The sequence below is a fragment of the Oryx dammah genome, unplaced genomic scaffold (assembly GCF_014754425.2).
Source record: "Oryx dammah isolate SB20612 unplaced genomic scaffold, SCBI_Odam_1.1 HiC_scaffold_25, whole genome shotgun sequence".
NCBI lineage: Eukaryota > Metazoa > Chordata > Mammalia > Artiodactyla > Bovidae > Oryx > Oryx dammah.
In genome coordinates, this window is record NW_024070209.1 from 15,688,341 (window position 1) to 15,712,647 (window position 24,307).

The window sequence follows — 24,307 nt, forward strand, 5'->3', positions numbered from 1 at the left end:
GTCTTGTTAATAGACTTACACGTGTTGTTATATTTGTCTGTTTGTTCTCTTGGAAAAATATTAACTGAGCACCTCTTACATGTACCTCACCACATTGGGTGTTCTTCAGGGTTTAAGAGATGGATCAGCCCTCTGGGACCATACTTTGGCCACTCTGTTCCCACTGCTTGGACCCTGGCTGCTTACCCTTCTTATCTACTCATCCTTCAGATGGAGCTTGGTTCCAGTATTACTTCCTTAACCCACCACTGCACTTAAGGTCCACTGTTCCATGCTGTCATAGTGCTCTGCACTTTCATTCCTAGCACTTATCCTGGCCTGTATGACTTGACATTAAGCTCTATGAAGGCAGGAGTTGGCAGGAGCTCCCTGAAGGCTTCCTATGTCGTCATTGTCTCCCCAGTCTGAACCATAGAAGTAAACTAGCAAATATTTTTTGATTGAATGAATACCATCTGGTAGGAAAGATTTAAATAGCTATGGAAATAATACAAGTTAGAAAGTAGAAAATTCCATTTGACAGTTACCTAAAATTGATAAATGCAAACTGGCAAATTTCTAAAGTCAATTTTTCTGGTCTAAATTATGACTGTCCAGGTTGATTAAACATACCAACTCTCTGCTTTACTTTGTCATAATATCTTTTCATAGCAAAACTCAGCTTATTGGATTTATATCTGTTTATATACAAAGTGAAATGGAAAACTGAGGTAATTATCCAAATAAGTCAAGAGAGATAAACTTTTTGTCCAATTAACTGGGTATCTCAGGTGAAAATAGTATTTTTTCCCTGAATGATTTGGATAATTGCTCAAATTTTTAACTTTATATAAACCATCTTAGAGTGTGCTCATGAAAGCCGATGTTTGTACACATTTAATCATGTTTAATGCATAAAATACATGAACATTTCAGATGTCAAGTCAGGTACATTGTTTACTGGGCACTCATTAATAATATTTCTTCAGAGGAGAAAAGATAAAAAGGTATTGGACAAGGGCAAACATGAAAATAGCCTTTTTTTATGGCTATGTACTTGCCTACTGTTGAATAAAATGGACTCATCTGTGAATTTGTAGTGTTTTAGGTAAGTATATTTAAGTAAAAATAAAAATATCTAGCAGAAGTAGAAATTACACTGTGGAACACCAACAGAAATTTTAAAGGGATGGTAATATCAGTGAGAAGTTACTGGACCAATTTGCTTCCTGCCAATGATTAATGTAACCCAGTAACTACTTTACAGGGGTTTTTCCTTCATTTCCCAAAGAGATACCCAACCTGAATTCTGGTTGTCAAGTTATGAACATTTTGGCTGCTAGGGAACTATATCTTTAGACATGTGAGTGGATTGTAAACAATTTCTAAAACTGCATTTCAAGAAGTCGGCAGTTTCTGAAGTGCCAGTGCTGCTAATTTTTCTTGAATTAAAAACTGAGACAAAAGTACCTGGTTATTTAAGACCTCATCATGTCAAAAAGTCAGAGAAGTGAAAATTAAACAAAGTGTACATACAATGCTTGCTGTACCGTTTTGAATTGTTCCTTAAAACCGGAATAGGAGTTTGCAAGCCTTGCTTTGTGTTTTCATTGTTCTGTCACACAAACCAAAGCTTGCAGCCTTGCCTCTGGGAGCCCCTTCCCCCCAAAGCTGAAGGGTTCGATTGTTCCTGGGGTGGGGGGAGTCACCTTGTTCCAGCAGACACCACTAGTCATGGCACAGCTGGTAAAACAAGCGTGGTCAGGAGTGAGGAACACGTCTGACTTGATCTGTACTCCCTTTTCCAGATGTGAACGAATGTGAGCTGCTCAGTGGCGTATGTGGTGAAGCCTTCTGTGAAAATGTAGAAGGGTCCTTCCTGTGTGTGTGCGCTGACGAAAGCCAGGAGTACAGCCCCATGACTGGGCAGTGCCGCTCCCGGCTCTCCACGGGTAAGTGACGCTGCCTGGACGGGGGCCTTCTCTCCGGGGACCTGTACCTACACAGGTCTGGGCCAAAGACTCCGGGAGTGAGGAAGAAATGACCAAATATCTTGTCACCCTGCTGGAAGCGTTCATGCTGTTTCCAGGCCTGCCTTATCAGTGGACTTTAGACGTGGGTGATGACTGTTGGAGCTAGATGACCTCTAATGTGCTTTCCAACCCAGAGACGCCGTGGGGAGGGTGAAGGATCCAAAATGATGAGAACATTGGCTGGGAATTGCCTAAAACTGAGAGCCATCAGCTCAGAGCTTAATATGGCAACATCTCATTCAGTTGCATAATTCTTCTCTCTTGGCCCTTGGTGAAACGTATTTTGACACTACTCTAAATTAAAAGCAACATATAGGTCCCTCAGGATCTACAAAGACTTCCTTCCACTTGGAATTTTTAAGGTCCCCCCCCCGCCACACCCCCTAGAATTTGGCCAAGAGAATGGCTGTGATTATGTTTGTTTAAAATTTGATTTAGACTGTGTCATCATGGCATACACTGAAATGGAGAGCTGATGCTTTTCCAGATAAATCAGTCAATTTCCAGATCACCCTTTTAATTTGTGCCATGTGGCTATAGTATGATTGTGTTTTGAGGCAAGTAGGAGCCTAAATGGTCCTTTGAGACCCAAATAAAATGAAACATAGACTGTGTTACTCTCTTGCTCAATCCCAGTTGATTTTATCCGTGCTTCTAAGAAAGCTTTGGCTCTTCCTCAATAGGGTACACTTGTCCTGTGTGAGACAATTGTCTTTGCAAGCAGTAGGGAACAAAATGTAAAGATATTTTTATTCACACACGTTTTCTTCTTAATGATTAAATACAGAAAGGTTATGGGTGCAGAATTAAATGTAGAGACAGTAATTCAAAAACACTGTGAACAGAGTGAAGTAAGCCAGAAAGAAAAACACCAATACAGTATACTAACACATATATATGGAATTTAGAAAGATGGCAATGATGACCCTGTATGCAGGACAGCAAAAAAGACACAGATGTGTATAGTGGACTTTTGGTCTCAGAGGGAGAGGGAGAGGGAGAGGGTGAGATGACTTGGGAGAATGGCATTGAAACATATATAATATCATGTAAGAATCGAATTGCCAGTCTATGTCCGATGCAGGATACGGCATGCTTGGGGCGGGTACACGGGGATGACCCAGAGAGATGTTGTGGGGGTGGGAGGGGGTTCATGTTTGGGAACGCATGTACACCCGTGGTGGATTCATGTCAATGTATGGCAAAACCAATACAGAATTGTAAAGTAAAATAAAAAATAAATTTTAAAAAAAACCAAAACACCGTGACAGGGAAAAAAATATTTCTGGAGGAAGGGGTTGCTCTTCCTTCAATGATCATCCGTGCAACTTATGAGCCATAAAGAAGAGACTTTTTGTCTTAACTCTACTTGTAACAGAAAAAAAAAAAAAAGGTATCAAAAACCTGGCTGGCCAATAATAGGATTGGTGAAGTGACTGCCTTTTGATTTGTCTTTGGTTCTACAGAGTAGCACCATCCCCCATAGTTTTATTGTGACTGGAATAATTCATACAGTATTGTGCAGTCATTAAGTCATCTCTGTGAAGGTTAGTAGTCGTGTTAAGTGCTTGTGACACAATGTCAAGTGAAGAAATGAACAGATAGTCCAGTGACCACAGTCTGTGGAGAAAGGGGATGGAAAGAAGATATAAAAAGATAATTATTGGAATTAATGGAAATTTTAATTCTTTCCTTTATTTTCCACACTTTTTTTGAATACTTAAATTGGAATGACCAGGTTCTGATCTGAGAACTGTTTTCTGGCTATGCAAGCTTGGGCATATTATTCAACATCTATGATTTTCTCACCTGTAAAATAAAGGCTATATTTGCCTCACAGAGCTTTATAGGTTTTTGAAAAAATTATACACATAAAAGTTATTTGTTAATAATGAAGTGCTATGTGAAGTATTAAAATCCAAACACATAAGGGTTATGTTCTTCTCTTCCTTTCGTGATCTCTTTGGAGATGGTGGATTTTTTTTTAACTGCAAATATTTTTTTGCTAGAGTGCTTTAGTAATGTCAAGAAGAGGTTTGTTCAGTTCACCTAGCTTCAGTTAAGATAGATGTCTGCGATCCTAAAGTTTGCTCACTTCATTTTTAGAGATTAATAGTGTCTTAATAAGATCATGAGACCATCTGAGCCATTTTCCATGAACTGGATTAGCTCACTGTACAGTGTGAAAGTGAAAGTGTCATTCCTCTGTTGTGTCTGATTGTGTGCGACCCAATGGACTGTAGCCTGCTAGGCTCCTCTGTTTGTGGAATTCTCAAGACAGGAATACTGGAGTGGGTCACCGTTCCCTTCTCCAGGGATCTCTCCAGGGATCAAACCCGGGTCTCCTGTATTGCAGGCAGATTCTTTACCGTCTGAGCCACCAGGGAACCCAAGCTCACTGTAAACTACTTAAAACTTCATAGTAACTCTTCTTGTAAGCCTTATTCCTCATCTTCTACTTTTTAAGTTTTTCTGTAATCAAGTCCCTATCACCTGCCTTGCCTCTTTGCTCCCTTTATCTCCTTGTTCTCTCATTGACTGACTCTTTCTGGAAAATTCTTCCAGAGTTCCCTAAGTACTTTCCTGCTTCTGCAAAGAGCAGCATTTTGAGTACTCAGCTTCATAAAGCTTGTCTGCCAATGCATACATAGTTTCTCTTTCCTCTTAACATTATATCTGATCCTTTAATTTCTGAGTTTCTTGCCTACTTTCCCCATAGTTCTCTGGCTTCTGCCAAATATTGTACATACTCAGTTGTTTTATTGGTCCATGTCAATATAATCTGCCTTAGTAACTGGTGAAGCTTATTAATTTGTATCGTCCCTGGCAACTCTGACTTCTGCCATATCTCAATTTTTATGGTTCTTGGCAAACTTGAACTGATTTTATGGAGTCTTAAGATTGTCTTTGATAATATCTTCATGTTAGTAATTCTCTGTCCTTAGAGATTAGCTATAAACTGCAAGAGGAGCTTCCTCCCTGACTTCATCAAACTTCATCAAATTGACAAACCAATTGTTTGAAAAAGCAGATTAAAACTGGCAGTCATAAAAATGATAATATGTCTTTTAAATATTTAAGTTTTAACTTAAAGCATGTAACATATGTTTATTCCCCAATATCTGAAGAAGAGCTGAGATCTGTCTTTGAATAGAAATCCATTTGTATTCTGTATGGCTTGTCTTGCGTAAACCACATCTATTATGTGTTATCTACACTCCCCACTTCAGAGGGAGTGAGAATTTAAAGGCCTTTGCTAAGTAAATAAGTGCAAAGTCACTTTAGGTTTTCACAGTTTTTCTCAATTTTCTATGGTTGTCTTACCCACTTCTAATTTGATAACTTTTTAAAAAACTTTTTTAACCTTAATCTTTCTAAAAGCTTTAAACTTGTTCTAGAAACAACTCTTCTACTCACTCATATTTGATTAGTTTATATACAATTTACTTATGTAATTACAATAATCAATACATTGGCACAGAGTGTTTGAGAATAAGCATAGCTGAGTCACAGTTGGCGTACTGCTCAACACATTAGAACAGAAGTGTGTGGACCCACCTGAGAACAGCCAACTGGCTATGAACCCTCCACTTGCTTGTGGGCATTAGCCAGGATGTTTTTCAGAGGACAGGAGAACATTTGGTCATCTAACAAGTTGGTTAAGTTAAAAGAGTCTGTATCATTTTCCAGTCAAAGAACCTGCTGTTACCTAGAGCAAAACATGTTGTACCATATTTAAGTTAAAGTTTTTATCAAGGATTCAAACTAATTTCATTCTTTACATGATAGACTAAAGCTTAGATCTCATCCTTCCTGGGAAATAGTTAGGAAAAAAAAGATACATTTGCTTTGTAGGCCGTAATATTTTTACTTGGCTGTAAATGTCCCCAGGACAACAGACATTCCAATAAGGTGCAGTAGCATCTTTATCTGAAGTGATACATTACTGAGGGCAGAACTGGGGCTGAGGAGTGGGTGCCAGAAAGACAGATTTCAGATCAGTATGCAGGAGAACTTTCCAATAGCTAGAGCCGGTCACAATTTCTTGTGAATATGTGGGTCCAAGAACAGGTGGGACACTCACTGGCTGGCAGAAGGACTCTTACCTTCAGTAGGGCATCGTCCCAGGTGACTTTGAAGGTATTTTTGACCTTTAATGTCCCAGGATTTTTGTTTCTAAACTACTAGGCTCCCACCTAATTTTTTAGGTCTGGGTCAAATGTTTTCACTGCCTGGGCCTTTGGCCACTAATTTACATTGCTGTACATTGCCTAAAAGCACCTGAAACAGAAATACCTAAAAAAGGCCCATAGCAGACCACTCACCACCTGTAAAGATATGGCTATGAAACATAGCCTGATGTTTTTATTTCCTCAGTGCCTGTGATAATTGCTCAATAAGAACTTTATGTCTTTGGGCACTCTAAAGGAAGCAATAAATATTTTGTGTGGGCAACTGAAGCCATACCCACAAAATGCTTGATTGGTGCACAGAGGATACTCTGGGGGTAAACTGAATTTTATTTTTAAAATGGAAAGTATAATGAAAAGAGCACAAAGATATATGTTATAATTAATACAGGTGTTTTTTGCTTTAAGAAAAGAAAATGAACAAGATCAGACATTATAAAACATAAATTGGGCTTATTATTTGCATTGGGTAATAATTGTTCCTCATTTAAGAAAAGCACATAGGCAAGGTCAGAAATTATAAGATGTATAAATTGGAGTTATAATTTGGATTATAAAATAAGTGTCCTAATACAATTCATGATAGGGTTTCCTTAAACAGTAGAGCTTATTCTCATGTAACAAGCTGACAGTCCTAGACGTCTACATCCAGCGCAGCGGCTTTATCTACAGATAAAGAAGCTTAAATTGAAGAAAGTAGGGAAAATCAGTAGACCATTCAGGTATGACCTAAATAAAATCTCTTATGATTATACATTGGAAGTGACAAATAGATTCAAGGGATTAGTTTTGATAAACAGGGTGGCTGAAGAACTATGGATAGAGGTTCGTGACATTATACAGGAGGCAGGGATCAAGACTATGCCCAAGAAAAAGAAACGCAAAAAGGCAAAATGGTTGTCTGAGGAGGCCTTACAAATAGCTGAGAAAAGAAGAGAAGCTAAAGGCAAAAGAGAAAAGGAAAGCTATATCCATTTGAATGCAGAGTTCCAAGGAATAGCAAGGAGAGATAAGAAAGCTTTCCTCAGTGATCCGTGCAAAGAAATAGGGGAAAACAATAGAATGGAAAAGACTAGAGATCTCTTCAAGGGAACATTTCATGCAAAGATGGGCTTGATAAAGGACAGAAATGGTATGGACCTAACAGAAGCAGAAGATATTAAGAAGAGGTGGCAAGAATACACAGAAGATCTATACAAAAAAGATCTTCATGACCCAGATAATCATGATGGTGTGACCACTCACCTAGAGCCAGACATCCTGGAACGTGAAGTCAAGTGGGCCTTAGGAAGCATCACTACAAACAAAGCTAGTGGAGGTGATGGAATTCCAGTTGAGCTATTTCAAATCCTGAAAGATGATGCTGTGAAAGTGCTGCACTCAATATGCCAGCAAATTTGGAAAACTCAGCAGTGGCCACAGGACTGGAAAAGGTCAGTTTTCATTCCAGTCCCAAAGAAAGGCAATGCCAAAGAATGCTCAAAGTACTGCACAGTTGGACTCATCTCACATGCTAGCAAAATAATGCTCAAAATTCTCCAAGGCAGGCTTCAACAGTATGTGAACCATAAACTTCCAGATGTTCAAGCTGGATTCAGAAAAGGCAGAGGAACCAGAGATCAAATTGCCAACATCCGTTGGATCATCAAAAAAGCAAGAGAATTCCAGAAAAATATCTATTTCTGCTTTATTGACTATACCAAAGTCTTTGACTATGTGGATCACAATAAACTGTGGAAAATTCTGAAAGAGATGGGAATACCAGACCACCTGACCTGCCTCTTGAGAAATCTGTATGCACGTCAGGAAGCAACAGTTAGAACCGGACATGAAACAACAGACTGGTTCCAAATAGGAAAAGGAGTACGTCAAGGCTGTATATTGTCACCATGCATATTTAACTTCTATGCAGAGTACATCATGAGAAATGCTGGGCTGGATGAAGCACAAGCTGGAAACGGGATTGCCGAGAGAAATATCAATAACCTCAGACATGCAGATGATACCACCCTTATGGCAGAAAGTGAAGAGGAAGTAAAAAGCCTCTTGATGAAAGTAAAAGAGGAGAGTGAAAAAGCTGGCTTAAAACTCAACATTCAGAAAACTAAGATCATGGCATTGGGTCCATTCACTTCATGGCAAATAGATGGGAAACAGTGGGAACAGTGGCTGACTTTATTTTGGGGAGCTCCAAAATCACTGCCGATGGTGACTGCAGCCACAAAATTAAAAGACGCTTGATCCTTGGAAGAAAAGTTATGACCAACCTAGATAGCATATTAAAAAACAGAGACATTACTTTGCCAACAAAGGTCCATAGTCAAAGCTATGGTTTTCCAGTAATCATGTATGAATGTGAGAATTGGACTATAAAGAAAGATGACTGCTGAAGAATTGATGCTTTTGAAGTGTGGTGTTGGAGAAGACTCTTGAGAGTCCCTTGGACTGCAAGGAGACCCAACCAGTCCATCCTAAAGGAGAGCAGTCCTGGGTGTTCATTGGAAGGACTGATGCTGAAGCTGAAACTTCAATCCTTTGGCCATCTGATGTGAAGAACTGACTCACTGGAAAAGACCCTGATGCTGGGAAGGATTGAAGGCAGGAGGAGAAGGGGATGACAGATGATGAAATGGTTGGATGGCATCCCTGACTCAATGGACATGAGTTTGAGTAAACTCTGGGAGTTGGTAATGGACAGGGAGGCTTGGCACTCTGCAGTCCATGGGGTCACAAAGAATTGGACATGACTGAGTTACTGAACTGAACTGAAGGAAGGTAAGGCCTATAGAGAATTTCTGAATCTTATCTTTAGGCTCATATAGCTAATGTTTGGCAGAATGGCCCAGGAACCCAATTCCAGGATCCTTCCACTTAATTCTGCTTCTCCAGGCCAAAGACCCCATGATACCTCATTCTTCTAAAAATTGGCTCCCTTTTTACATTATTTCTTTGCTTTGTTTTCATTTTAAAACAATGCATATTCTCAGAAAATTTGCAAATATAAAAATACATCAATAGAGAAAATGCCCCTGCTGTGTTACCATCCAGGAATAATTTCTGGTGCCATGTTGAGCTCTGAATCCTTGTCTCCCGGTTCATCCTCAGTGCACTGAGATCAGGCCCTCAGACCCTTCATCTGGGTGAAGCTCCTTCTTCTATAAGTTTCTCATCTTCCCTCCTCCTTTTCCCTTTGATTCATTTCAGGACATTCCTCTTCCCTGTATCCTCCTACCACTTACATTGGTCTTTTTCTGTATCCTTCTGGACTCTTTCTATTGCCATTCCTTAAATAATAATGTCCCAGAGAGCTCTGCGTATTTTTCCCTCTTTTTACTCTCTGATCTCCTGGGATGTTGTACCTGTTCTCTGAGTCAACTATTGCCACTTGGTGTGGACAGCCAAAATAAATATGTTTGCCTCCACCCCTCTCCTGTGTGCCACACTCCTCTATTTCCAGCCACTTGTTATTGGACCTTCTTCCTGGAGTGTCTTATACCCATTTCTCTGTAAAACTATCCAAAACCAAATTAATTATGCTTCCCTCTCCAACTTGTTACTTTTCCTGTGTATAATCATTAATTGCCAAACATCTATACTGGAAATCCTGAGGTCTTACCCCCATTCATCCAAGCCATTGTAACATCCTGCCAACTATTCCTCAAGAGTATCCTTCAAATCTCTCTGCTACTCTGTTACCCCTGCCCCAGGCCAGTCCTTCAGCATGTCTCACCTGGACTGTGGCACTTGCCTCCTCATTTCTCTCCCCATTTCTCTCATCGATTCCTGTTCCACACTGCTGCCAATTCTTATTTTCAACACACAAATCTGGTTTTAAACCCTTAAAACTTTCAGCTGCTTATTCCTGCCTCCAGCAGGAACCTCACATCCACCAGCAGGGTAACAAGACCTTTTTATGCTGTGTCCTTCCTCTCTGCATCGGCTGCCACCCAGCTCACTGCTTACACAGTGCCTGCCCTATGGCAGACACTCAGTACCTGCCGAATAATAGGTTTTTCCACATTCAAGAATGTTCCTTCTCTACCCCACCATCTCATTCCTAGTTCTGTAGAATAAAAATTATTCATTTCATCAAAGATATAATGGACCACACTTAACTGAGGAATAGTCTGTCCACACTTCTAAGTAGAAGGGACAGTACCTGTATGTGCTTTTGTTAAATTACAAGTAGAACAAAAGAAAAAGCGAGCAGGTCCCTGCTTCGCGCAGATCATCCTGTGGTTCTGACAATTGAACCCAAACAGCGTTCTTGTTCTCTCTTCTGGAGAGGTCTACTGCAGGCTTTGTGTATGTACGTATTTTTTTTAAAAGCAGGAGACCACGTATAATATCACTCAACTGTTATAGTTGGCAGAGTGAGTTTTTTAAAATGTATTTAGCTAACCTGTAAAATAAATTAACTTTGGAAGAATTTTTTTTTAATAATTTCTGATTGGAAAAAAAGACCTTTGGTAGGAAAAAAAATTAAAGACTGAAACCACAGTATTTAGAATGCAAACATTGTAAAATGCCATAAAACTCCTGAGGTCTTATTGTGTATTTGTAGTGGACCTATACCATAAATGTAGGTAAGACTGAGGAAAATATGCTCACTTGTTATTAAAAAAAAGATTGGGTCAAGTTTCTTTCCACCTCCAAAAACCAGAGCAAGCGGAGTTTACTACCAAATTGTGCTTTTATTTTCATGAAAATTTCTGCTTGCTGTACATAGTATCTCGAATGAATTTTTAATAAGGAGGTGTTGATATTTGAATGAACTGACATACCAGTTGAGTTTATATATATATAAAAACCATTTTATCTTAATACAGGTGACACCCACACTGTTGCATTAGAAATACATTTTAGATCCTAGTGTTAGTTGCTCAGTTGTGTTTGACTCTTTGCTACCCCATGGACTGTAGCCCTCCAGGCTCCTCTATCTATGGATTCTCCAGGCAAGAATACTGGAGTAGGTTGCCAATTTCTTCTCCAGGGGATCTTCCCCACCCAGGGATCGAACCCAGTCTGCACTGCAAGCAGATTCTTTGCCCCTGAGCCACCAGGGAAGCCCTTGGTTCTTAGAACTTGCTACAAACAGGGCCTGGAGAGGAATGGTTTCTACGTTTCATTTTAAACATTTCCAGGCCTTACATGTCACTGCAGATGTGGTTTTATTCTTGAGGTCACCCTCGCTAGGCCCTGCCGCGCACGTGTTGTGGTGTTGTGCTGGGGCTGCGCTGCGGTGACGTCGTCTGCTTGCCTTCTGTGTTGCTGGCTGCACGTTGCCCCTGTGTGTGTCTCTCGGTTCTTTCTCCACGGCGCTTTATTCTGCTTTCAGGAGTCTCTTCCCCAGATCTGCCTGCTTTTCTTCTCCTGACTTCTCCAGTTTCTAGTAATAGCTCCATCAATGAGCCTTTGTAAGAAATAATATTTATTTATTTGGCTGTGCCACGGCTCAGTTGTGGCATGTGGATGTTAGATTTTTACTGTAGCATGTGAGACTTTCAGTTGTGGCATGTGGAATCTAGTTTCCCGACCAAGGATCTAACCCAGGCCCCCTGCATCAGAAGCACAAAGTCTTAGCTACTGGACCACCAGGGAAGCCCCTCCATCCATGAGACTTTCTCTTCTCACCCTCTCCCCAGCCTGTTTCTCTCCCAGGCTTGCTCCTCTCAGTATCTTCTAACTTCTTCATCACTAAGAAAGCAAAACCAAAAAACCTCTGTTCCAGTAGAGATTGGCATTGTCCTCTGCCTTAGCACCTGAGTGACAAACACACCTATCCTTATTCATGTGTTAATGTGTCCCTGCCTGGTTCTGAGGCTCCTCTCTAACTCCTTCCACAGACCACCACTCCCTTGCCTGCTCTACCCACACAGACCTAAGTACAGGTGTACTATTATTCCTCCTCACCTGTCACACCTTAGGTTCTGGCCAAATTTTTTAAAGTTTATTTTTCAAGGACTTGATTTGAAAATGTCAGCTCCTCTAGGCAGCCTTCTAGGACAGCCTTGCCCTGAGTCCTCTACAGTGTGGCTTACATGCCCAGCACTTGCTTTTCTTGCATTGTCGTGACCTGACTCCCCACCTGATTTGACCTCTTTAAGGATGGCAACTGTGTGGAAGAATCTGCTTTGAAAGTATTTTTGCTCTTGTACTTCATTTCTTAACCTTTACTTTTTATTTCCTCCATGTCTTTTACTATCTGAAGTTACCCCCTTTCTACACTCTTCCTTTTTATTTGCATCCCTTTGTGTTTGGCCCATTCATATTGTCAGTGCCTGTTTTCTGAAACTTACCAATGGCTTTCTTCTAAATTCCACTTGAAACATACACACACACTTGTTATTTTCCAAGTCTTTGAATGAGAAAACTGGGTGGGGGGAGGGGTGCGGCAGGGAATGAATTTCCAAGTTATCTTTTACTCTTGGAATATTACATTAAAATTCTTTTTCTCATAGAAGTATGAGTTGGTATAAAACATTAGTGCCTGTGATGATTTTAATATAAAGAGAATAAAAGCTTTCTGAATAATTTCATTGAAAAGCAGTTTGCTGAGCATTATCACTGTCACAGTTTTATAAATGGATGTCTTTTTCAGGATTAGGGGGCATTGTTTACTCATCATCCTGTCTCAGAGGGGCATGGAGGGGATTGGCATCTAAAGGCCTTCAGAACATACTGCAAATGGAATGTCTGCTGTAACCAAGGAAATGTTCCAGATCTCACCCCAGCAGCAAACCTACGATTAGGCCTACTTAGGGAAAGACTAAAGCAGGAAACAGTCACATAAGTGAACAGACACGTTCTCTTTCTGATGAAACAGGAGAGGAGAGCTTCTAGAAAGGGCAATTCACCAGTGGTACCTACTGCTCAAACTCGCTCCTTCCTATTCAGAGTAACAGAAGACCATCACACTGTACGTGGGCTTAACACTGAACTCCATGCCAGCAGGAATTAGCTGCTGCCCCCTGGGCAAAGGCAAAGCAAAATAAACTCATGTTTATTGAGATGCTAGGAAGCTGAGCCCCATAGAAGAGGTTTGGGGAAGCATTAGGCACAGGACGTTGGATCCAAGCTAAATGCTCTCCTGCAGAAAATGAAGATGCTATTTAATCTGTACTGTTTATCTCATGGAGAGTTAAATACTTTGCACATTGCATGAAAAGACATTTGTGATAATTTCTTCAAAAAAAGCACCCAAGTAGGAAAGTCCAAAACCTCATTTTTTATCACCAGCCACACCCCCAGGATTAAAACACATACATTGCTTTTTATACACAGATGTTAAGCCAGCCTCTTAATGAAAGTGAAGTCGCTCAGTCGTGTCCGACTCTTTGCGACCCCATGGATGGTAACCTACCAGGCTCCGCAGTCCATGGGATTTTCCAGGCAAGAATACTGGAGTGGGCTGCCATTTCCTTCTCCAGGGGATCTTCCCAACCCAGGGATTGAACTTGGGTCTCCTGCATTGCAGACAGACGTTTTTACCGTCTGAGCCACTAGGGAAGCTCTTTCAGCCTCTTAATACATATTGAAAAATCAAATATGAAAATACTGGAGGTGAAGTAATATATTTCCTAGAAGTCTATGCATTGAGATATGAAGTACGGCTAACATTATTAGTAAAATATTTAAGAAAAATAGAATCAATTCTTTTCTGAGCTTGGCACCTTCTACATCATTTGATTTGATCTTTCAAAATTATTTTGTGATAGAAAAATTCCTCCCCTGGCAGCAGTGATGTAAACTCATGGAATTTTTTTTTTGTTTTTTTTTTAAGAAATAACATTACATATATTTATTGAACAGATTGTTGCCCCAGTGGAAAAATGCTCTAGGAAGTTAATTATTTAAAGGTTAAGAAGATAGGGAAAATGTAGCTTTTCACAGAATGACCTTTATGGACCAGTTTTTTTTTTTTTTCTTTAAAGGAATTTGCATCTCTTTCCAAACACGGATGAGGGCCTGACTAATCCTCAATTTCAGCTGTGTAAACACTGAACTTTCAAACTGCTTGGAAAGAAAATAAGAGCAGAACTTGTAATAACCAATGTAAAACCTGAATAATACAGTGATATTGATTATTTCTCTTATGTAATCACCTTAGAGTTTCCTTCCAAAGAAAAAAGAAATTTTATTTCTGTGAGTGTAAAGAACATGGTAGAAATAGTGTTTAAGTGCATATGAAGTTTTTGACTCAGAAGCCTGTGGTCTCTAATTACCTATGAATACAGCAGGCTTCATTGAGGTGTTACTGTACAATATTCCATCTTGTCATAGAAACCACAACTTTGTACAAAGAGAAAAACAATTATTGAGCATTCTTTTAACAGACTGTTAACTTGATTGGCAAAGCTCTAGTTCTGTTGCTGAGTTATTTATATTTCTAAAGGCATTCACTCATTAATAAGTAGTTGCATTTTTAGGCAAATTGAATACAATGAGTGGAATTGTTCATAGTAATAGGCTGCCAACTTATTTTGTACATCTTGGGAGAAAGTTTATAAAATTTTTATAGGGTTCATGATTGATTTAATATTAATGAAAAATACCCTTAATTTTCCTCAGTGATACCCAACGGAAGAGCTTGGGGCCCATCTTGAGGAGGATGAAATGGTGGTGGTGATCCATTGCCTGAGATCCAGCCAAGCACTCTGTCCCCAGCACTCTAGAACAGCTAGTTGACACAGGGGATGTGACAGGTTTTATCCAATTTCACATACAAGGAAATGATTTAAAACCACTTCATAAACTGCATAGGAATCAGCATTTCAGTTTTTTCCTAGATACTTATTCTAGGTTTGAATATGATATCAGCTGTTAAGACTTAAAGTAGAGTCCAAGCTGAATTCTGTCAAACATAGAATAAGCTGAGAATTAGTCAGAGGGATCCTTTACATTGTCACTGATACTCTGCATTCTGGGAATAATATACACGTCGAAGCTTTGTTTGCTATTTTGCTTATTTTTACTGCCATAAGGGAAAAGGAAGGGTAGTAACTCTTCTGATAGAATTTTATGAAGTTACTCATCAAGGACATCTTTGTTATGTGATATATTCATCAGGTTTTTGCAGTCAATTTGACCCTGCCAAAATAAATATATAGGAAACTGTTATGAAAATAACTCATTAAACTTTCCTAATAGTATAATGATCTATCAACTTTTAAAAAAATGTAGGTATTGAGATTAAAGTCTTACCCTCACTGGCAAGTGTTATGCCTTTGTTCCTATAGTTTCTTCCGGTTAAGAATACGTAGATAGCAATTCTAATGAAAATATTTCATTAATATTAACCTAAGTAATTGTGATGGCAATTGTTATTGTTGAGTTGCTCAGTCGTGTCTGACTATTTGCGACCCAAGGGATTGCAGCACACCAGGTTTCCCTGTCCTTCACTATCTCTCGGAGTTTGCTCAAACTCATGTCCTTTGAGTCGGTGATGCCATCCAACCATCTCATCCTCTGTTGCCCACTTCTCCTCCTGCCCTCAATCTTTCCCAGCATCAGGGCCTTTTCCAATGAGTCGGCTCTTTGCATCAGGTGGCCAAAGTATTGGAGCTTCAGCATCAGTTCTTCCAATGACTATTTAGCATTGATTTCCTTTAGGATTGACTGGTTTGATCTTGCTGCCTGAGGGACTCTCAAGAGTCTTCTTCAGCACCACAGTTCAAAAACATCAATTCTTCAGGGCTCAGCCTTCTTTATGGCCCAACTCTCACATCCGTACTTGACTACTGGAAAAACCATAGCTTTAATTGGACAGACCTTTATCAACAAAGTGATGTCTCCGCTTTTTAATACGCTATCTAGGTTTGTCACAGCTTTTCTTCTAAGGAGCAAGTGTGTTTTAATTTCATGTCTGCAGTCACCATCTGCGGTGAATTTGGAGCCCCCCAAAATAAAATCTGTCACTGTTTCCATTTTTTCCCCATCAATTTGCCGTGAAATGATGGGACTGGGTGCCATGATCTCTAGTTTTTTGAATGTTGAGTTTTAAGCCAGCTTTTTCACTATCTTCTTTCACCTTCATCAAAAGGCTCTTTAGTTCCTCTTTACTTTCTACCGTTAGGGTGGTGTCATCTGCATATCTGAGGTTATTGATATTTCTCCCAGCAATGTTGATTACAGCAACTTTTAATTTGACATAGCATAAAACTAAAACTTAATAAATTCTAACTGGATCAGGCAGTAATTTGAACTCTATAACACTTCCTAGATAATAGATTTTAAATCGTTTTTTAAAAGCACAAACTTACTTGTAGATTTCAAGTCTGATGGGATTAAGTCATTAGTATTGTCTGAAACTAGGTGGAGTTTTTTTTTTTTTGGCCGAACTGTGCAGCTTGTGGAATCTTACCTTAGTTCCCCAACCAGGTATTGAACCTGTGCCTTCATCAATGAATGCAGAGTCCTCACCACTGGGCCACAAGGGAATTCACTGGAGGTCTTCATCATTTGTGTTCTATCATATCACCTTGTCTTTTAGACAGAAAGTTAAATGGACTCTGTTAGAATATATACTCTTTAGGACATACTTGCGCTGGGACTAGAACCTGGGCTTGAAATGCTATCCTGAGGCTTAGCTGGCTCTTACAGTTTCATTCAAAGTCATACAGTTGCAGCAGTTTGAGTAGTTAGATTATTTTATAGACTCAGGTTACTGCAGTGTTTTTCTGGTTGTCTTCCTCTGCTTTGCACTGTTCAGGAAAGATTGGGGGAGCATGGTTAACTCAATAACTATATAAGGGTTAAATATTATGAGTGGCCTCACATCTCTGGTTCAGTGTCAGGGAAAATGTTCATTGATTTAATTAGGTGTTATAGCTCAGTAAAGAATGGCCCTATGTCTGGCAAGAAAGCAGATATGGAAACTGTACTCACAGCCAAATTCACATGAATATAGTAATTGGTTAACGTCAAAGGAAATGATTTTGACAGATTTACACATTGGGGTGGGTTAGAAATCCATGCAAATTCAGGATTCAAGTGCATTTTTATCTTGAAGTGGAAGAATCTGATAGAGAATAGAAAGCAGCCTTCTGTAAGTGAAGCACCATTGGCACAACCATCCACTGTGTTTCGACTCCACTGAGATGCAGATAGAGCTGATGTATCCTGTCAACACTCTTTTTTGCTTTCTCTTTAGACTCAGAGGTAGACCAACCCAGAGAAGAAAAGAAAGAATGCTACTATAATCTGAACGACGCCAGTCTGTGTGACAACGTGCTGGCTCCCAATGTCACCAAGCAGGAGTGTTGCTGCACCTCCGGTGCTGGGTGGGGAGACAACTGTGAGATTTTCCCCTGCCCGGTCCTGGGGACTGGTAAGAATCAGCTGAGCGCTGTGTTCACACTGGTATTTGCTATTCATGCGTCTTGGAATGTTCTCATTTGGGTTACTGAAGCCTCAAAGTGCTAACAGCTACTGGTACCTGTTGTAGTCAAATTGAGGTAAGATACCTTCTAATGGGTTTCTAGAATGCTAGAAACCAAACCCTATCCTGCCTCAATATAAACTTTTGAACTTCTATTTATCACAGAATATGCTGTTATGGTGACATTCCATACGATATTTTGGCAGAAAGATAATTCAGTTTTATTCCATTTTAATATAAAAGCAATGATTTTTTTCTAACACTGACACAGAGTTGTTCCTAATTAGATCTTGTATATGTAAGCCAAGATTTTTCTTGATGGATTTCTTATTATAAATTTAAAATACTAGTGTTCAGGTTGCTTCATTCGTGTCTGACTCCGACCCTATGGACTGTCACCCAACAGGCTCCTCTGTCCATGGGTTTCTCCAGGCAAGAATACTGGAGTGGGTTGCCATGCCCTCCTCCAGATAAAATACTGGAAACCATAGTAATGGTGAAATAAGTCATAAAGCTCCACAGCGCTTATAAGTAAAACATAGATAAATAACATAAGTGAACTATCAAGTTTTTTTAAAAATTATAAGTAAACCTATGAAGTCATTAGGTTTATTTGCACCTACTTTGTAATTTAGAGATTGTACTGAATTTATTTGTCTGAATTAGATGGCAAGGTTTGCCTTTAAGTTACTGAATTTGAGAAAGCAAAACTGAATGTAAAACATACTCATGGGGAAAAAAAAATCATGGAAGTTTTTTTTTTTTCTTTTTCCCACCTTTTTTTTTTTTTCCTTGTCTCTTCTGAAATCAGCTGAATTCACTGAAATGTGTCCTAGAGGGAAAGGTTTTGTCCCCTCAGAAGAATCCTCTTACGGCGTTGATGGTGAAAACTATAAAGGTCAGTTTCAAGCAGAAACTAATTTGCAATGAGTGTTCATATCTGACATTCAAGTAGAAGCATGGCTTCTGTTCGAATTCTACCCAGTAGTCTCTGGGTAGAAGTGTGGCTTGTTAAGTAGAACATGTAAGACTGTATGACGGTGGGACTTCACTTAAGATTCCAAGTTTCCACCTCTGAAATGATGTTTCAAAGGCTGTCACGAGGATAAAATAAGGTAACATATGTAAAAGTACTTAATGCAAAATTCTGTACTTTAATAGATTTATTCTTTTATTCCAGGACAATATTAAAAATTGTACGTTAGGACCAATATAAATTTGATCATTATAAATTATAAATTTGACCAGTATAAATTTGATCATTATGTTGGGCTTTAATGGTTATCAACAAAGCAAAGATTTTTGCTTTTTTAGAAAGCATCCTACTTTGCTAGGACCTTTTACTAATGGCCATAGATTAGTGATAAAGAATGGAAAAAAAGAAAACAAAAGTCAATATGCTTTATACATTTCATGTTATTAGCCTGTAATTCTAAAATAAATTCCAGATTTTTCACTTTGGTGAAATTTAAACTACACGTATGAGTATTTCCTTATTAACCACTAACTTTAACATCTCAATGATAGAGATATTATGGCCATTTTTTCCCCATAGATGCAGATGAATGCCTACTTTTTGGACAAGAGATCTGCAAAAATGGCTTCTGTATGAACACTCAGCCTGGTTATGAATGCTACTGTAAGCAAGGAACATACTATGATCCTGTCAAATTGCAGTGCTTTGGTAAGTTTTAAGAGGATATTTTGTGATGTCCTATGAAAACAGATGGGAAAAAATAGTAATGTTTTGTATAAAAAGTTTATTAGAATCTAAATCTCATGTTGAAAAGATTTGTAAATGTTTTATGAATCCTTTTCTTGAGCAATATTTAAGAAAATAAAAATCCTTCAAACTACTGTTTGAATAGATTTTGAAGAGTTAATATTCAGTGTGGAATTATAATTCAGGTCACTGGTATAACTGAAGTGTTCTTTTGGTCTGGGGAGCCTCCTATTTCATCACTCATACCATACACTGAAAGTCATTTTTAAATACAGACCCAAACTTTAATGCCTAAGCAAAAAGCCATATATACTATGCAGAAAAACATAGCAAAAGGAAATAATTTTAAAACTGTCATAAAGAGGCATTTTATCTTAAATTTCTAAGTATACCCTGTTCTTAAATGTCTTCTTTCCTTATTTAATGTCAGCAGCTGTAGGGGAATGTTATTTTTCCAATCAATACAGCTTAACATTTTTATAGTCAGAGCTGTTCTCTTTTGGATGATGTATAGCTAATTAAAATGTGGCAGACCTTGAAATCTGGACTAAATTTAGAGGTGTATTAAGTTTGGTTAAGTGTATGAGGTGCAACTGATTGCTGAGTTTCTTTCGTTTTTTTTCCTCTGAAGATATAGATGAGTGTCAAGACCCCAGCAGTTGCATTGATGGCCAGTGCATTAATACAGAAGGCTCTTATAACTGCTTCTGTACCCACCCAATGGTCCTGGATGCTTCGGAAAAAAGATGTATCCGACCAACTGAATCACATGGTATGTTTGGATGTGAGAAGCAAGTCTGTGTCCAAATAAATGTCATAAGGTTTTCCTTTCTACTGCAGTGTGAGCTGTCAGAAAATAGAAAAACGGATTCCTTGGGTATTTTGAAAAAATTAAAATGAGATGCTAAGAGAAAGAATAAGGGTCGTATCATCAATATGCAGATTTAACACCCTGCACATACTGACTTAATGGACATCAGGACAGGGAGTGACTGAGCAGATGGCAGAGCTCTTCCATACTTGAGGGTTGATCATATTTAACCCTCAAAGGCGACTGAGGAAGATGTAAGTTGAAGGGAAAATAATTAGGTTTGCTTGACTGAATAGAGGACACAGATGAGACTGGGCAGAGCAGAGGGTGGAATTCATCAGTGGTGGAGGGCTCTGGAGTCCATTGGTAGGAGTCCCTGTTCATGCCTGAAGGTGATGTGCTCCTAATAATTGACTTAATTGATCAATGCATCAGCACATTCAGGAGACTGCTTTGGTTGAAATCTATTGAAAAGTAGAAAGGTTAGAATTAAGAACCCTAGGATGAAGTGTCACTCGTTCAGGGCTTTGGCAGATGAAATGGATGAAAAAGGCTGAATCCCCAAAATTTTGTGTAGAAGGAAAAGGTAGGATTTGACAAAGGAGTAAATGTGAAAAATCAGCTATTGGAAGAATAAGAAGTCCATCAGGATTATGAAATATAGGCAAGATCGTGGAGGGTTTTACATAATGTGGAAGCTACAGAGAGAAGGATTTAATTGGAACATGATGGGCAGGTTGAATTTCAGCTGATGGAATGACACCCAGTTGGAGATGACAGAGGTCTGATCCATGGAAAGACCAGGCTGGCTTCAGACTTTCACTTGGAAATCACACTTAGAAATCAGGATGGAAACTTTGAGACTCGCTGGCTTCTCCCACAGTGTCTCTGAAATCGGAATAACAGTGCAATTGTCATGGAACCGGGTCTTCCCTTTCAGAACAAGTTGAAGAAACCGATGTCTACCAAGATCTGTGCTGGGAACATCTGAGTGACGAGTATGTGTGTAGCCGGCCTCTTGTCGGCAAGCAGACGACGTACACGGAGTGCTGCTGTTTGTATGGAGAGGCCTGGGGCATGCAGTGCGCCCTCTGTCCCATGAAGGATTCAGGTGAGCCCTTACCAAGTCCTTCTGCTGAAGGTGTTTGGAAACCAGTTCTTCTTACCTCCTTTGGAAGCTGATAATTCTCTTTTACTTAAATACCTTCACTCCTGATATGTTACTTCCATCAGAGGGGTATGTGTGCGCGCGCACATTACGGGAGCAGATTACGTAACATCTGACTCCTGGTTCGCCTCCAATCCAGACGTTGTCATTAATTTTTGAAACCCTCATTTCCCTCCAAAGAATGATAAATGACCCAAAGAAATGTAATGCATCTTAGCAGTTGGTGGCATAAGTCTTGAGAATTTATATTTCCTGATACTTCTTTTTTTCCTACAGTCCTTCTCACTTCTGATAGTTTCTGCTTAGAGCAAAAAGTGTCAGGGGCTAGACACTCTCCATAGGTCAAAGCTCAAGTTTTTATGACAACCTCTTTGTGGGAGAGAAGGGCTCCCCCTCTCCACAGAAGGGTTAGAACCATGAAGGAAAACAGTATAACGTAAGTGAAATGTATTTGAACAAATCTTCCTGACTTTCAAGTTGTAGTATGTGCACGCCAAGTCACTCCAGTTTTGTCTGACTCTTTGCAACCCTATGGACTGTAGCCCGCCAGGCTCCTCTGTCCATGGGATTCTCCAGGCAAGAATATTGGAGTGGGCTGCTGTGCCCTCTTCCAGGGGATCTTCCAGCTCCAAGGGTCAAACCCAGGTCTCCTGTGGCTCCTGCGTTGCAGGCACATTCTTTGCTGCTGAGCCACTGGCGAAGGCCTTCAAGTTTTAAACCTGGGGTCAAACGGAAAAAATGGGATCAGCGAAGCTCTCAGTTTCCTCCCTTCTCTTCATCCAGGAGGAGGGCTTGAAGGTACCAACTCAGGGCTCCAGGCTGGGCTGCTTGGTGACTGTTGGGGTCTGTGCTGATCACCTATATCTCTTCTTACCACTGCAGCTTCTTATTGCCTGTTAAAGGAAAGCGCTTGAAAGTCTTTGGTATACCATTTTTGTCTTTGACTATAGAATTGGTTGTTAAAGCCAGAAAAATACTGTGTGGGTATAAAGTGCAGGAGTTCATAATGAACAAATTATCACAATGGCAAAGAAGGAAAGAATTGCTTGGAAAGAGGAAATGCTCTAATTTTTAGTTAGAATGTAATTTTCCAATCATTTAATAAATTAGCTTTTTAGCTTGGAAATAACTTAAAACCAAGGTAGCATAAAAAGAAAGTAATTTGAAATGCCGTAAAAGGAAAAGGAATAGCAAAGCGGGAAGAACAAACACATAAAGATATAGATGGTAATGCTAGTGGCCCAGAAACGGAAAGAGGGTGGGTTCTGGGGCCAGAAAACGTGGGTCTGGAATTCAGAGCTGCCCACGGCAGCGGTGTAAACTGGGGAAAAAGAACCTCACCCAGTGCAGCTCATTTATAAAGTGAAGGCATCACTCTTGTGGTGTTGTGAGAACTAGGAGGATCTAGGTGGGGCAGAATAACCAGGAGTGTGGCAGATTATTAGCATCACTGTTGCCTCTGTTCCTGGCAGATGCCACAAGGAGAGGAAGATGAAATCTGAGGAGGTGAATATAATATACATGACTTGAGTCATCTTCTCATGATGCTTGGATAGCTCAGCTCTTTCTACTTAGGCAGTGTTTTTATTGTTTACTTTAAATATATATATATATATATATATATACACTTCGAAAAAATTAAGAGGTTATGTCCCCTACCTACCCCATCACAACTGACTCCTCCTTGAAAATGTTCACTCTTTGTCTTAAATTGAAGTATAGTGTTGATGTAGCATAGAAGTAACAGGTGTACAATATAATGACGTGCAATTTTTAAAAGTTATACTCCATTTATAGTCATTGTGAAAAATTGGCCATATTCCCCATGTTGTACAGTATATGCTTATCACTTATTTTATACCTAATAGCTTGTACCTCTGAAGGTGTTCACTCTTAACAGTTGGTGTTTTCATCATCCAAGTCTTTAGTTCTATGTATCGATTATTTCTTAAGTTTTATATTAGTTATTATACATTTATATTTAAGAGAATTTTTAAAACTGAAATCTGCGTCATTGATTTTAGGCACAAGTTGTTTTTTGGTTTACTCTTCAGCATCCCTGAAATTGGGGGTATTGTATAACTGGCATCTATTAATGGCTACAAGCTATTTTTTCACATCTTAATGTCTATTATATCAGGATGTATTTTACAGTTTAGGGTGTCACAGAACTGGTGGAAGATGGTAACTTTTAAATGGATATGCAGGCTTTGTTTTATGCATGTACAGGCATCTGTTCAGTTCAGTCGCTCAATCATGTCCGACTCTGTGACCCCACGGACTGCAGCATGCCAGGCTTCCCTGTCCATCACCAACTCCCAGAGCTTGCTCAAACACATGTCCATCAAGTTGGTGATGCCATCCAACCATCTCATCCTCTGTCGTCCCCTTCTCCTTCCGCCTTCAATCTCTTCCAGCACCAGGGTCTTTTCCAGTGAGTCAATTCTTTGCATCAGGTGGCCAAAGTATTGGAATTCCAGCTTCAGCATCAGTCCTTCCAATGAATATTCAGGACTGATTTCCTTTAGGATTGACTGGTTGGATCTCCTTGCAGTCCAAGGGACTCTCAAGAGTCTTCTCCAGCACCACAGTTCAAAAGCATCAATTCCTTGGTGCTCAGCTTTCCTTACAATCCAACTCTCACATCCACACGATTACTGGAAAAACCATAGTTTTGACTAGATGGGCCTTTGTTGGCAAAGTAATGTCTCTGCTTTTTAATACACTGTTTAGGTTGGTCATAGCTTTTCTTGCAAGGAGCAAGAGTGTTTTATTTCATGGCTGCAGTCACCATGTGCAGTGATTTTGGAGCCTAGGAAAATAAAGTCTGTCACTGTTCCCACTATTTTCCCAGCTATTTGCCATGAAGTGATGGGACCGGATGCCATGATCTTAGTTTTCTGAATGTTAAGTTTTAAGCCAACTTTTTTCACTCTCCTCTTTCAGTTTCATCAAGAGGCTCTTTGGTTCCTCTTCACTTTCTGCCATAAGGGTGGTGTCATCTGTGTATCTGAGGTTATGGA

General features: G+C 39.5%; 1 protein-coding gene across 9 annotated transcripts in view; it reads left to right on the plus strand.

Moving 5' to 3' along the window:
* Window positions 1-24,307, plus strand: part of LTBP1 (latent transforming growth factor beta binding protein 1) — a 455,261-nt gene that overhangs the window by 397,100 nt on the left and 33,854 nt on the right. For all 9 annotated transcript variants that reach the window (XM_040224607.1, XM_040224608.1, XM_040224611.1 and 6 more), the window contains 6 exons: window positions 1,788-1,931; window positions 17,355-17,531; window positions 18,394-18,480; window positions 19,138-19,266; window positions 19,937-20,077; window positions 21,057-21,227. In XM_040224607.1, the coding sequence (XP_040080541.1) occupies window positions 1,788-1,931; window positions 17,355-17,531; window positions 18,394-18,480; window positions 19,138-19,266; window positions 19,937-20,077; window positions 21,057-21,227 (849 nt within the window). The remainder of the gene's footprint in view (window positions 1-1,787; window positions 1,932-17,354; window positions 17,532-18,393; window positions 18,481-19,137; window positions 19,267-19,936; window positions 20,078-21,056; window positions 21,228-24,307) is intronic.